This window comes from Monopterus albus, unplaced genomic scaffold, assembly GCF_001952655.1.
Source record: "Monopterus albus unplaced genomic scaffold, M_albus_1.0 scaffold63.1, whole genome shotgun sequence".
In the NCBI taxonomy this organism is placed as follows: domain Eukaryota; kingdom Metazoa; phylum Chordata; class Actinopteri; order Synbranchiformes; family Synbranchidae; genus Monopterus; species Monopterus albus.
Window position 1 is genome coordinate 3,013,216 of NW_018127943.1, and position 13,593 is coordinate 3,026,808.

The following is a 13,593-nucleotide window of genomic DNA, read 5'->3' on the forward strand; positions in this document are numbered from 1 at the left end:
ACAGGTCTTTGTGTGTGGCAGATAACAGTTAATGTCTTTTTTTAGGTATAGCTCCTAGCTTGTTCCGTTTCTGACACAGCCTGTTTCCCAGTGACAAGCTGCCATATGTTCTTTAAAATTCCCACGTTGCAAGCGGCTGCTGACAGTATGTACAATGTCCCTGGAGCCAGAGCCAGAATGGTTGTGTTCACTGATGCATTTCGTGTGCCACTGTGGGCTGTGTTAGTTTGTTAGCTGGGTCTAGTTGGCAGCGCTGCATGGTGGCTTTGAGGAGAGAAGGTATGGAGTAGGTCTTAATCTTGTCACTGCCAGAACTGCGGCTACAGTTCCCATAGAAGCAAGCCCAACACCACAGCTCACAGAGTAAAGCAAGCACGCAAGGAAATGCTATTCTGCCAGACAGAAACATGCATAAATACACACACATCACGTGTTAGCATTTCTAGCTCAAGCAGCATTTGTCAAGTTATTTGATTGTGTGTATGTACATGTTTCTCAAGTGGATGGCATGTGTCAGCTAAAATGAAGAAGCAATTAAATGTGCATACAGTCTCTGTTCATACCTGTGTGTGTGTGTGTACATGTCCTCAAAAGAGTTTTGTAGTTTCTGACTAGATTTTCTTTCTCTGTCACATAGTCTCTTGCTTGCACACACATGAGAACGCACACAGAGACGGACACACACAAGACACAGGGAGGGTAGGTGTACCTTTCCACTCTTGTGAGCATTGAGTACAGTTATGTAATGGTGAGTTTGGATTAATGAAACATATGGGAGAGGGGGCTTTGACTCAGAGGATGGTTGACTGTGTGTGTTGTTTGTAATGAACTGCTGAGACATAACTACAGAAACACAGCTGCCTGTTATTTAGGTCACCAGTGGCACTGCCAAGGCTACCATCCTAAATTACTGGCATGCATTCAGTGATGGAACGATGATGCATTCAGGTTGGAATTATTATTATAATCTGATATTCACATGAGTTCAACCATGGACTTAAACTGTATAATACATGTAGTAGGCTAATTTACCTTTCTTTTAACTTGTGTAGCCTGAAATTTCTCTATGCTGTATAGCTTTTTACTGGTCCCACCCACTAAATATTTCCTTCAGGTGCCACTGCAGGTAGCATCTACATTTTGGTATAACATTGAGGACAACTTTAATCATGGCTTTACTACATCACTTTAATACATAGCGTTGAATGAAGGAGGAGCTGGAGCCAGAATTCTCCTTTTTCTGCTCTCTCCAGAGTCGGTATTTATTCATCCATCTGAGGAACAGCGCAGCAACATAAACTGAACACACAGAGCACTCTGAACACCAACAATAATCCCCCATCAACCCCGAACTAAATACAGCCCGCTCAGAGGGACATTACTGGGGACCCCTCCAAGTGTCTGTCCGCCCCCACCGCTACAATAATATTGAGTATTCATCTATTAGCAAGAACCCGGTCAAACTGTCTCCTGTCTTAGTGGGTTACTTGCATACTACCATTGTGGTCTACCAGCAACAAACTGTGGCTAATTAATTATGAACATTATGTGGGACTGTCACACATTGGCTGCTCTTACAAACACTTATTTATTGATTAACAGTTTTTAGTGTCTGTTAGCTACTGTGTGCTAGTGTGACTGATCAGAGCTCCTGGCCAATGAACTAGTGTTTGAACTGAACTGAAAATAAAAGAGGACCTTGAATTACTGCAAGCTTTTACAGACATCTGGAGGCTGTTTCCTGTTCCTGTCGGCTGCCTGGGTGTCTATGAAAAAATCAATAACACAAAGCTGTGAAGGATGAGAAATTACAACTAAAATAGTTATTTTGTGTAATCAGCATTTCTTTTAGACAGATTCGATGACAAAGGATATGTTTATTTAATTGGATAATAGGCTTTCCAATAAAGTTTTTTTCAGCTTGTCTGTTGCCCTTTCATTCACTCTCCCCTTTCTGTCAGAGATTTTACTTTGCCATAACTGCAACACCTAGCATTATTTGTGTTCTGTGTGTTCTGTACTGTTCTAAACATCCAGTCAACTTCACTGATATGGCCATTTCATTTGATTAAAGTACTTAGAGCTCTGACTCTCTGTGTGCCTCTTTCATGTGTTGACTGTGCACCTAGAGGGCACCGCCTCACTTTGCACTGGTCCTGGTCACTTGCAGTTTTTGTTTGTTTGTTTGTTTTTAATTAATGGCATTGATATATGAGTGTGGAGCAAAAAGCAAGGCTTATGGAAGTCAACTCCTTCTCCACTGAAATACAGGAAATGAGTCACAGTGCAATAGTGAAATTCAGCCCACTCCATTTCATGACTTACATCATGGATGGTTTGCCTTGTTGTGCACTGCCACAAGCCAAAATGAAACTTTGCTAAGATGCACATGTGCAGACTGGCAGGCTCATACATACTAGACCTGTAATATATCCTTATTGCTAAATTAGAGAATGTTTTTATTTTTACATTATTGCAATTCAGCATTTGGTTTATCTAGATTCACAATTCTTCATTACAAGAAACAGGAGCAGTGTGTGCTTGGCTGGTGAACAGTGTGTAGAGTAATCTGTTCCTTGCAAGATGTTGATAGCTGTCAGCGCAAAGAATTGTTGATGAACTGAACCAATGGTGCTTATTATACGTGTACATGTCCTGCAGTGAGTGTGTGTGAGGCTGGTTTCTGCGGTTGGGTCAGTTTAATTGAGGGCATGGCGCAGTGTGACATTCCAGTGCTGTTTTACAGCTTGTGTCGTCATTTATTTAAGGTTTATTCCCCTGTGGAAATGATAGATAAGACTTGTTATATGTCTTTTTGTTCTGATGGAATTATTCACATTTAGTTTTACATGACACTACTGGCCACTTGTGTGTCTGTTGGCGTCATCAGCAAGGCAGCAGTACTACTAGACTTGTTATTGTCCTCCTCCGGTGCAGTAAAGATCATAAAAGTGACTCTGTCTCCTGGCCTGCTGGAGGTGTGGAGGATTTATGATGGACTGAGTGAGAAGAAAGGCGAAGAAAGAGAGAAGGAGAGAAAGAACAGTGAGTGGGAGGGAGTGAAATAGAGAATGAGTCGGAGAGCTAATGAGTTAGAGAGGACAAAGGACTGTAAGATAGTGGGAGGTGGGGACGGGGAGATGACTATGAAGGAAATGCAGTTTGGCTAGGTAGGCCTGCACTGCATGGTCTGTCTCTCTGGCTGTTGTCTGTCCATCTGTATCCATCTGTCCAACCCCAAGGGCAAGTCCAGAAGCTCAGCTCACCTCACCTCAGGTTTTCTATGCCTGACTCAGAGATCTCAATTCAGCATGAAAACAACACAAAGAGTGGCAGAATGAGAAAGGAAGAAGTGAGAAAGAATGAGGGCTAGAAGGGAGAAACAGTCACATTCATTATTTCCCTCAACATCATGGGAAATGCACACACAAATACTCACAGACATGTGCACCCACAGACCTCTGTCATGCATGTATGATTTAGTGCACCATATGTGCAGCTATACAGTATAAACCCTCCTCCTCCTTTTCTTTCTCCTCCTCCTTATTGTCTCTTTGGCTCTTGCTTTTCCTCACTGCTCTTTCGTTCTCTTATGTGTCCTCACTCCAACCTTCTCTCCTTATCTCTCCCTTTCTTTTACTCTCTCACTCGCCCTTCCTCTCTCACACTCTCCCAGTTAGTGAGTGTGTAAAAGTGTGTGTGTGCTCTAGTGTGCATGTGCCGGGGAGCTCATTCTGTTTCGAGTCCAGGCAGAAGATGGTAAGTGTCTTTCCTCCTGCAAATCTGAGAGAATGTTTACAGGTTTTGAGTGAAGGGGAGTATTTGTGTGTGTGCAGAGGTCATTTGTGTACCTGTTTAATAAGTGAAGGATTTAGTATTATTAAATGAATGGGCATGAGGGTGGATGTGTTGTGTTTTGTAATTTATGCTCTTGCATATGTGTTTTTGCATGTGTGTACTGCTACTGATGAGGATGATGATGCCTGATGGAAGTACACCGTCAGGCCTTGGGTGACTTTTTGGAGTAGGAGGGTGAATAATATAGCATTGGGATGGGTTTACAGGATGATGAAGGGGCTCATGTTCCTGACTGTGGTTGTGGCGGTACTCCTGTTGTGTTGGGAGGTGGTGGAAATGGTTACATAAAAATACAGTGAAAAGAGGATGAGACAATGTCGCAGCCTTGCAGGACTTCACATACTATCAGTATTTAAGTCAAACAATCAGCCAGTCGCCTTCTCAGATATAGTAGCCACTTCACCCATTTCTTTTTCTCATTTAACTGCTGCTTTTATCCAGAGTAACTTACAGTAAAATTCATGCAAGAGCAGAGTAAGAAACCCCTTGATACTGATGCCTGTGCTGTTATTCCTTCTCCCTGGAGTTATCATCCTTCCCTCCAGCTTAGTTGAAGTGCTGCTGTACAGTAAATGGAAATGAGAGCAATATGGCTGAAGAGGTGTAGAAGCAGCACCTACAAAATCCATGACAGCTCTAAACAGCTGACAAGGAGAAGCAGCGAGATATTGATGTAGCTGTGGAGAAGGACTGTACAGATAGCTAAATGTCAGGTACCACGATAGATTTGCAGCTTCATCGATGCTACATTACACAAAGGTTTCTGCAGCGTGTGGAGAAAAGATCCATGATGGCGAGTTATGGCCTCTATGTGCCTTTTTATGCTTAAATTGTTCATTTTTGTTATTTAACAGAGACAGATAAACACTGAAAATACAGTTTTTGTTGGGGCAAACTGAAAATGGAAACAAAATTCAAAATAATATGCTTGGGTTCAATCCCCCAAAGACCTAACGGAGAAGGAGGTGTACTCAATACACAGTGAAAACATTTTTTCTTTAAGTCAATTATGGCTTTAAATGAGTCCAGGTATTGTGAGTTTTACACCTCAATTGTTGTGCAGATTATACAAAATTGAAATGTTGAAATATTCCTCTAACCCACTTAAAACATTTCCAAATACCTACCAGTTTCCAGTTAAAATCTTGTTTCAAAGATTTTCTGTCTGTTTGTTGAATCTAGACAAAACAGCAGGTTGCTAAGGAACACTTAGAACTGGTTTTAGAAAAAACATGACGAGCTGACTGGCTATGGAGACATTAACATATTTTTGTTACAGATTTCTCTTTTATTTGTGTTAATAATATGAAACCTTAAAGACTCTGTATGATTTCCTCAAGATATTTTTGCAGAATTAGACCCTTCATTCTTTTTAAAATCTGCTTAGTCCAATCTTGTTGAGGTTTGATGGGAAATAGAAACATGTACTTCAAGCTGGAGTGTTTACACTCCCCTCTGTTAACAAGAGAAACAAAAGCTTTCAGTAACTGGTTGGAAAAGGCAGTTTGATATTAATTTAGATGTGAAAAATCACTCTCACCTGTTAAATGTCAGGTGCATTGGGGTGGCTGGGTTGAACAGGAAATGAGGTTTTATTATATGTTTGATATAGTGTTGCGCAGACCAAATAAAAGTAGCTCCAGCAAGAAGGAAAGTGCACTTTGGCTTCTAATTAATGTACACATGTTCAACTCCCCACCCCTTGCTTTATTTGGCTCACACTACCCATGGACCATTTGGGTCAAATTGCTTTAGGCTTTAAGTCAAAATCGCTACAGCTGAGTCCAGTGTGCATACAACGTGTGTAGTGCATGGAATTTGTATTATACATATACATATACATATATATATATAAAGGTGCTTAAATGTGAGCTTATTTCAACACACATGCATTATGGACATGCATGTGTATATGTGAAGTTTGTGTGCACTGTGTGCGATATTTGACTTGAGTCACTCACGCCCACTGACTTTTGAGCGTTTGCCTTGAGGCCGGTGGAGATAGAAAAGAAAAAGTACAAGAGAGTTTTGAATAGTGAGAAAGACAAAGAGAATGGAGAAAAACAGGAAATGAAGGGCAGTGAGAAGAATAGATGAGACTGTACTGAGCGTGCTCATTGACTGTGTGGGCTGCTGATGAGAAGCGGGGGAGACTAGTGAGCAGCATAACACAGGCCTGTCAGATCGGTTGTGTTAGCTCTCACTCTGCATCACAGTGGCAAATCTCTCAGGAGCTCATTAATTTCTAATGCATGTAGACACTGAGACCACTATGGAAGGACAGTGATGAGTGACCAGGGCTGGATGACGGCGTGTGCAGCACATGCTGCTGGTCAGTTGTTGTTACTGGTTGTTTGACTTTTCCACTGGCTTTTCCCTTTATTTATTTAGGAGGGAGCCGTTCAACAGTAAGCTTTCTTTGTCAAAAATGCAAAACACAAAATCGGTTTAAAGCTCTGACTACACACAAGTTTTATTTGACAAGTAAAGACAGGAGCTCATCAGAATTCTGCAGAGTTTGTGAGTATATTCTACATATGTTTACATGTGATTCAGTTTAAGTACAAGGAATGAGGATTCCATTAACAGACCATTAGTATGTAATGTAGTTGGTTTGCAAGTAAAGGACATACACAGGACCTTTATATAAAATGAATGTTCTCCTATTATTCTGAAGGATTGAAAGCCCATGCAAGTCCTACCTGCTGTCCTGACCTCTTCTATCCTGTCTTGTCCTGTCCATCATGCCCTTGGCTGCCTTGGCCCATCCGAGACAGTCACACAGAGACCTGTACTGCAGATGTCCTCCTGAAAGACAGAGGGTGCTGTCTGTTCCACCCGTCACTCTCTGTGTGCCTCTGCCCCCCGCTCAACCTGGCTTTGGCTCTGTTAACCCTCTTCTCTTCTCCCCTCCTGTCTCTCTTGTGGCACCAGGCGCGGCTCCCCTCCTGTTCATCCACCCTAAGCATTGCTGAGGTACTCCTGCATGTGTTTCTAATGCATCATTACAACCATCATCATGGCATTGGTTCCTACTCCCTCCCTTTCCAGCAGCACTTTTTACTTCTTTCCTGGCATGACTGCCTCCACCATAAACCTCTTGTCCTTTCCTTTGTGTGTGCACTGCCCTGCCAGCTGCTCTCCTCCAGTCTCTCCATGGTCTTCCGCTCTCTACCCACAATCCTTTCTGTTCTTCCTCTCTGCTTTTGTGTGGCTGTGGTCTTGTTATTGAGTTTGTCTTGTACTAAAATGTCCGGTTGCCCTCATTCTAGTACATGTACTATGTCTAACCCTTGGCTTGATTTCACACTCACACACCCTCCAAAATAAACATGCCTCCATCACTTGGCAACTGCGTTTCAACCTCAGAACTGAGGTTGAAAGACGCTTGAATGATGTATTTGAATGAAAGCGATATTACTTGCACATAGTGCATTCCTCTCCCCGTGTGTACAGTTCCTTCAGTAGAGCCTCTTTCACAAACACAAACACACAATAGATTGTGAAATTCAGTGACATCTAGCGGTGAAGTTGCAGACTGAAATTCTCAGCAAAGCTCTCATGCATCGTGTTAGACAGCCCTCAGCCATTTCACAGTGATAAATGTAGGACAAACTGCACACTCAAAAAACAAGTGCGGCTGACTTGACCAAGTTAAAGTTACCGTCAGCTTACTTGACCGCAGTGGGTTACTCAGCACTGGCCATGTTATAGCTAAAACATTGAGGTTAACTTTACTTGTTAGGCTCAGTTATCTATCCAGCAGAAAACAGGCAACATTGGCATTATTCTGGAAACATTTGTCCTGCATCAAGGTTTTCCTTCTGGAAAAGGTCACACCAATGTTTAACCTCATCTTGTGCCATCGCCTGTGACATTTCTTCATGCCTTTGCTTCTTTAACGCCAACGATTCATGCTGTCTTCCCCTTTCTTGTTTTAAAGTATGACTACATTCCTCCATTTCTTCTAATTATAGTTGTTAAAGTCACGACAATCTTTCTAATGTTACTTCTTTATCTTCCAAGCATTTCCAAATTCAAGCTGCTACTTCAGTGTGAAAATGTGAAACATTCTAAAGCCAGTGTGCAGTTTGTCCATTCTGGGCTACTGTAGAAAATGCGGTGGCCTCCATGATGGGGGACCTGCTCCTATGTAGATATGAAAGGCTCATTCTAAGCTAAAGAAAACACAATTATTCTTATTTTTTCATGATTACACTTTAATGAAAACATATTTATGCATACTATTAGCTCAGTTCTGCAGATAAATCCTTAAAGATCTAACACACTACACCTTTAATGTGCCATTGCTTGTATTCTGTATTGCCTTTCCTGACTGGTCACATGTACTGTAGACAGAAAGAGGCCTGGGTAGGAGCAGAGATCAAGCACTCATTTGGCTTTACATCTATACTTTCATTTGCGCACACAACAATGTAAAGATGTCATCACACTAGCAGTGCTCTAATGGAACTGCTCCACTGAACTGGTTCTGTTTTTCATCCATCTTTGGTTCTGTTGTGTTGGTGGTGGTTAATGTTTTCTAGTGAGTTGTTTACCACATCCTTTTTTTCCCCTTTGATCCAATTGCAGAATGTGTGTCATGTTAGTAGACATAGTTCTGGGATGTGCGTGTGTGTGTGGTATGTTTGTGTGCAAAATGATCACTGTGTGAGCAGCTGTTATTTTAAAAGCTCTACTAACCTATGTTATGTTGGTCAGAGTGCCTGTGCATGCCTGTCGCCTGCATGTTTATGTGTGTGTGTGTGTGTGTGTGTATGGCATGAAGGTGAGTGACTATGCTCTGGCTTCCCCCAGGCCTCTCGGAGAGAATTCAGGGCTCACCTGGATGAGGTCATCACGCTCAAGTCAAGGTACTCTACCTTGGACCAGGTAAACCCGCTAACCTTTTACCAACCTGTTATCTACTGGCATGCAGGCCACTGGCATCCCACATAGTACCTCACCACACACAGGCAAGGAGGCAGCTGAGGGAGAGAGGCACACAGAGAGCTTGACATTTCAGACAAGATCACACTGGGCCACCCCTTTGCTATAGCATGTAGCACTTGAGAAGGTTAGCAAAGTTGGTCTCCAAGAATAACAAATAGCATCTATGTTATTATGTGGTGATTTATGTTGAGCTGTAAAGGTACAGTGTGACAGATCACAGCTATGTTGAGCTGTAAAGGTACAGTGTGATAGATCACAACAGGGTAGTATTTTTAGTTTAGCTTTAGTAGGCTCAAACACCCAGTTTACATCTGGTATTATCATGCAGTTTGTATTTGATTATGTTATCTACATTAGAAGAAACACATGGCAATGCAAGTTGTAATTGCAGGCAGAAAGCATGCTATGAGCAATACTATGAAATCAGACAAACCACCTTTAGTCAGGTGGTCTAGCTCATACTGTGGTCAGATCTCAGGTCTAAATCCAGCCTGTACAGAAGAAAATGCACTCAACAAGATGCAAGGTCATGTAACTCGACCTCTTTATGTTATTTTAGACCAACATCTACTGTTACTTGAAAAAAGTGAGTGAGGTATAACTCATGAAGCATCACTTTCCTTGATGTCCACCAGCTCCTCCTATCTAATTTACAAACAAAGTTCTGGTCACAGTGTGGGCAAAACTAATATAAATACTAGAGCTTACTGCGTCTGATGTTATTATCCAGATACCCAATTCAGATAACGATTGCATGTTAATACAAGCTGCAAATGGGGTCTTGTCCTATTAACATAAACACAGAGGTTGTGCATTGGATAAGCATTAGCAGTGTGACCTCTCTTGAGATTTCCACCAGCACTCATTCTCTATCATTCATCACCCATTTGGATCATTTGATGTGATCTGTGTATCGGTGGGTGGTGATGTTTTTCTGCAGAGGGTGTGAGCCTGTATGTCTGTGTGTATGTGTGCTGGGCGCTCTTTTAACAGATGAGGCGATGGCAAGCCCCTAAGAGTTAACTACAGTCAGTGGAGAGCAGAGGCCTTTGCTGAAACACACATGCTTCTTCGTTGCTGTCACTCTTTCTATTTTCCGCTGTCGTTTCCTCCCTCAGGCTCCTGCCGTCACTCCCCGGGGAGGAGGACTTGGCTCTGGATTGCCACAGTGGCGTTTTGTCCTGCCCTCTCCCGCTCTGTCGCTATCACTCCAGCATTTTGTCCTGCGCTCCTCTCCAGTAGAGACCAGTTGAAATGAGCCTCCCTGCCCTGTCACAGTCTTCTTCTCCTCATGGCGGACAGATAATTCTTTTCCCTTTTGCATGATTTGTCTGACAGTTCCTTTGTTTTGTGCTGAGCTCAGCACTGTAGCGGTTGCATCCCATCATTTTCTGGAGCATCTCCTCAGCCGGCTGGTTATTAGCCCCATTGATTTCCCCCCGGCCGCCTTACAGCTCCTGGGCCACGTGCCCTGTTGACGTGACCACACTCACTATTCTGTGTCTGTACCGGTCACCAGTGCCACCCACTCCCCAGACCATTGATCGTCCTGGCAGAACTCCATGACAACCCATCTTCAGGCTGTCTCCATGCAGAGAGTTGGCGTATGGACAGATTAGTGTTTCTGGCACAGAGGCTGGTGTTTTTGATTTTTTTGTGTGTGTCTGCATTCCCAACATACTGCAACACACTGTTAAGACTAGTGAAGCGTTGTCAGGCCCACTTCTCAGACATTCACACAGATATGTCAAATTTATGTCATTTGTATTTATGTCTGCTCTTACTGAGGGAGATGTGTTTGTGTTTATGATGTGTGCCTCTTAACATTTGCATCCCTCATAGCCCATTTTCTTCTCTCACTTGCTCGGTCTCTCACCAGTAACAGGGGATTGCAGCGTAGGGTAGACTAGAAATGAGTGCGAGAGTGTTTGACAGTCTTGCTTTTTTGCCACCCCCCACATCCAACACCCCATTTTGCTTCTGCACTCAGTATCCCCATGTTCCCCTCACTCCCTATCACTCCCCCTTGAAGATTTTCCACTGTGTTCATCTCCATATGCACACTGTCTCCCCCATAGCTGTCTTATGGTATGATCTTCTCTACTGAGCTGTTTTTGACATGCTGAGGTCTTGTTTTCCATCCATGTCAGTCACACTGAGCTGCGACCCTAATCAGTGATACACGACTCTAACTGTATGTGAAACTGGATTAGTAATTAGAAAACTTGTGATCCTTGTGGTTTTTCTGTGTTGTTAAAGAGAACAGCTAGGTTTTAAGAAAAGAATGTTATTGTTCTACCTTAATCATGTCATTTGTTTAGATTTTAGATGTCTTCTGTAGTTCTTCTTTAGTATGGCACACAAAAATGTCCTAGCTGTCAATCATTAGTTTTCATATGTGCTTTTCAATGTCTGCAAGTTTGATCTGTGTCTTGCTGTAGCTGTATTTAGCTTCCCTAATCCCCACCATTGTCTTTTTTTTGTCTTTTTAAAATCCTTCCTCTCACTCACTTTCTATCTTTCTTTAACTAGCAGGCGCCATCATGGAAGCTCACTGGAAAATAGGCTGTGTAAAGAAAAACTGAGCAAGTAAAAGAAATTACATTGTAAAAATAACACTGCATTGATAAATATACGTATGCAGGTCTGTGCATCCAAAAAATGGGTGAATTCCATAATGTTGCAATTGAAAGTGAATATAAGCACTAAGTATAAGCCGGTGGTGGAAAGTAAGTAAGTAAATTTACTCAAGTACTGTCTTAATTGCAATTTTGAGGTATCTGTACTTGAGTATTTTCATTTTCTGCCACTTCATACTTTGACTTCATTAAATTTTAGAGGCAAATATTGTACTTTTTACTCCACTACATTGAACAACTTTAATTACATTACATTACATTCATTGCTGCAATGTAAGATGCTTAATCAAAGTGTACAACATTAAGTACCATGTAAAATAAATGATCTGTAACCTCACCCCAGATTGATCTTGACTTCATATCATTGTTGCTTCGAGGGAAACTGGCCATGAGCCACCCATTTAAAATAAACGTGCTGCACCTACAGTAAATGCATAAAATATATACAAATAGACATAAGCTCCCCAAATACATTCATATTAAATAAATGAGGCTTAAAGGTAGAAGACAATCATTTTTAATGAGCAACGTTTAAATATGAAAATTAGAAACAGACTTAAGTGGGGTACAAACAAATGATTGTTGGCAGAATGGTTGCATCCAAGCAAAAAAAAACTGCACAGAAATGAATATAGAATTATTTTAAGATACTTGAGTTGTATAAGTCAAAATGTGGCTAGGAGTTCATCATCGCTGCTGCTGAAGAGCTTAGGACCTCCAGAATGGCTGCCACTTGAAATCCCATTATGCTCACTCTTTATTTCCCTCAACCTGTTTCTGTCCATCTCCGTTCTCACCTTGCTGCTCCTCTCCCCTCCTCCTGCTAGGGTTGCTTGTTGTCTTGGATGCTTGTCTGTTTGCCCTTTCGTCCGTCTGTCTTGTCTGTCTGTCTGTAATGTTGGGACAGATGCACTGATGCCTGTGATTCGATGCTTTATCTCCACTAGCTCCAGTGTAGGTTGGAGGGGCTTAAAGATGATCGCAGGAGGACCTTCAGCTCTCGAGTAACTATCCCCCCCCAAACTTTGCCCCTCACTCTTTCTTCATCCTCCTCCAAGGAGCGCGCAAACCAAACGTCCTGCTCTGTGTCCCCCCCTCTCCCTCCTCGCTTGCGTCGCTATCTCTCCAGCTCTCGCTCATTCTCTTTTTCTGTATGTTTCTCTATCTGTCTGTTGCCAGTGGTCTTGTTAATCTGTCTGTTGTTTACTCTCGTCAGTCATTGTCTTGCTGTTTCTCTGTTCGGTCTCTTAGGATTCTCCCCTTTTCCTTCTTCCACGCACAATTTTCTGTTTCTTGTTCACTTTATCTGTCTGTCTCTGTTTCTGTCTCTCAGGTAAACATGCTCTGCTTTCAGTAGCTATGTCTGGTGTGCTGGGTGTCTGTTAAGTACTGTAGATGCCATCAGGCCGTTCTAATGGTCTTGTTTTCATTTTTTCTTTATGTTTTCCCTCCTTTCTGCTATGTCTCGGCTCTGTAGTTTAGTGATGTCTGACTAGTCTGTGCTTCCTGTTTGTTTGTATGTTTTTCTGGGCTGTGGGACCACGTCAAGCTGATCCTCATCCTTCAACCCTCTGTTGCTCTATCTCTACTTACCTGTCTTTTCTATCCCTCTGCCTCTCCATCCCACCTTTCATACCATCCCGCCCACTCTCCTCCACCTCCCATCTCCCACCTTCTCACCATGGCTGTTTGGTGCCCAGTGGTGTCGCAGTATTAGCCTAGTTATGATGGCAGTGAGGGAAGGGAGGAGAGAGAAAGGGGTGTGTGGGTACAGAGAGATCTCCACCTTCACCATGGGTGTTTTGGTTCTCCATACACCACACACTGCCCACACCCAACTTATGTGATAACGGCAAGTTACAGAGGTTATTGAGATGCAACAGCTGCAATAAATGAAAGGAGGACTCTCAGAGAAAGTAAAAAACATGTTAGGGCAGATAACTAGGAAATCAAGCCAGCTCTCAGGTCAGCACACAGGCCAAAAGACAAACGGAGAGCTAAATGCACCTCAAAAATACCTAAATCTAAAGCTATGAGATGAGGCATTTCAAATGGCTGCCCTGAATTTTTACAGACCTTAAGAAAAAATTGGCATCAGAATTCCTTTGGGATAAATTTGTGTATTTTCCCTCCACCCACTTTA

General features: G+C 42.4%; 1 protein-coding gene across 6 annotated transcripts in view; it reads left to right on the plus strand.

The window, feature by feature from the left end:
- gphnb (gephyrin b) overlaps positions 1-13,593 on the plus strand; it is a 69,634-nt gene that overhangs the window by 44,179 nt on the left and 11,862 nt on the right. For 4 of the 6 annotated variants that reach the window (XM_020603936.1, XM_020603931.1, XM_020603932.1 and 1 more), the window contains 3 exons: positions 6,793-6,834; positions 8,677-8,751; positions 12,398-12,454. In XM_020603936.1, the coding sequence (XP_020459592.1) occupies positions 6,793-6,834; positions 8,677-8,751; positions 12,398-12,454 (174 nt within the window). The remainder of the gene's footprint in view (positions 1-6,792; positions 6,835-8,676; positions 8,752-12,397; positions 12,455-13,593) is intronic. The other 2 variants (XM_020603934.1, XM_020603933.1) reach the window with 2 other exon arrangements.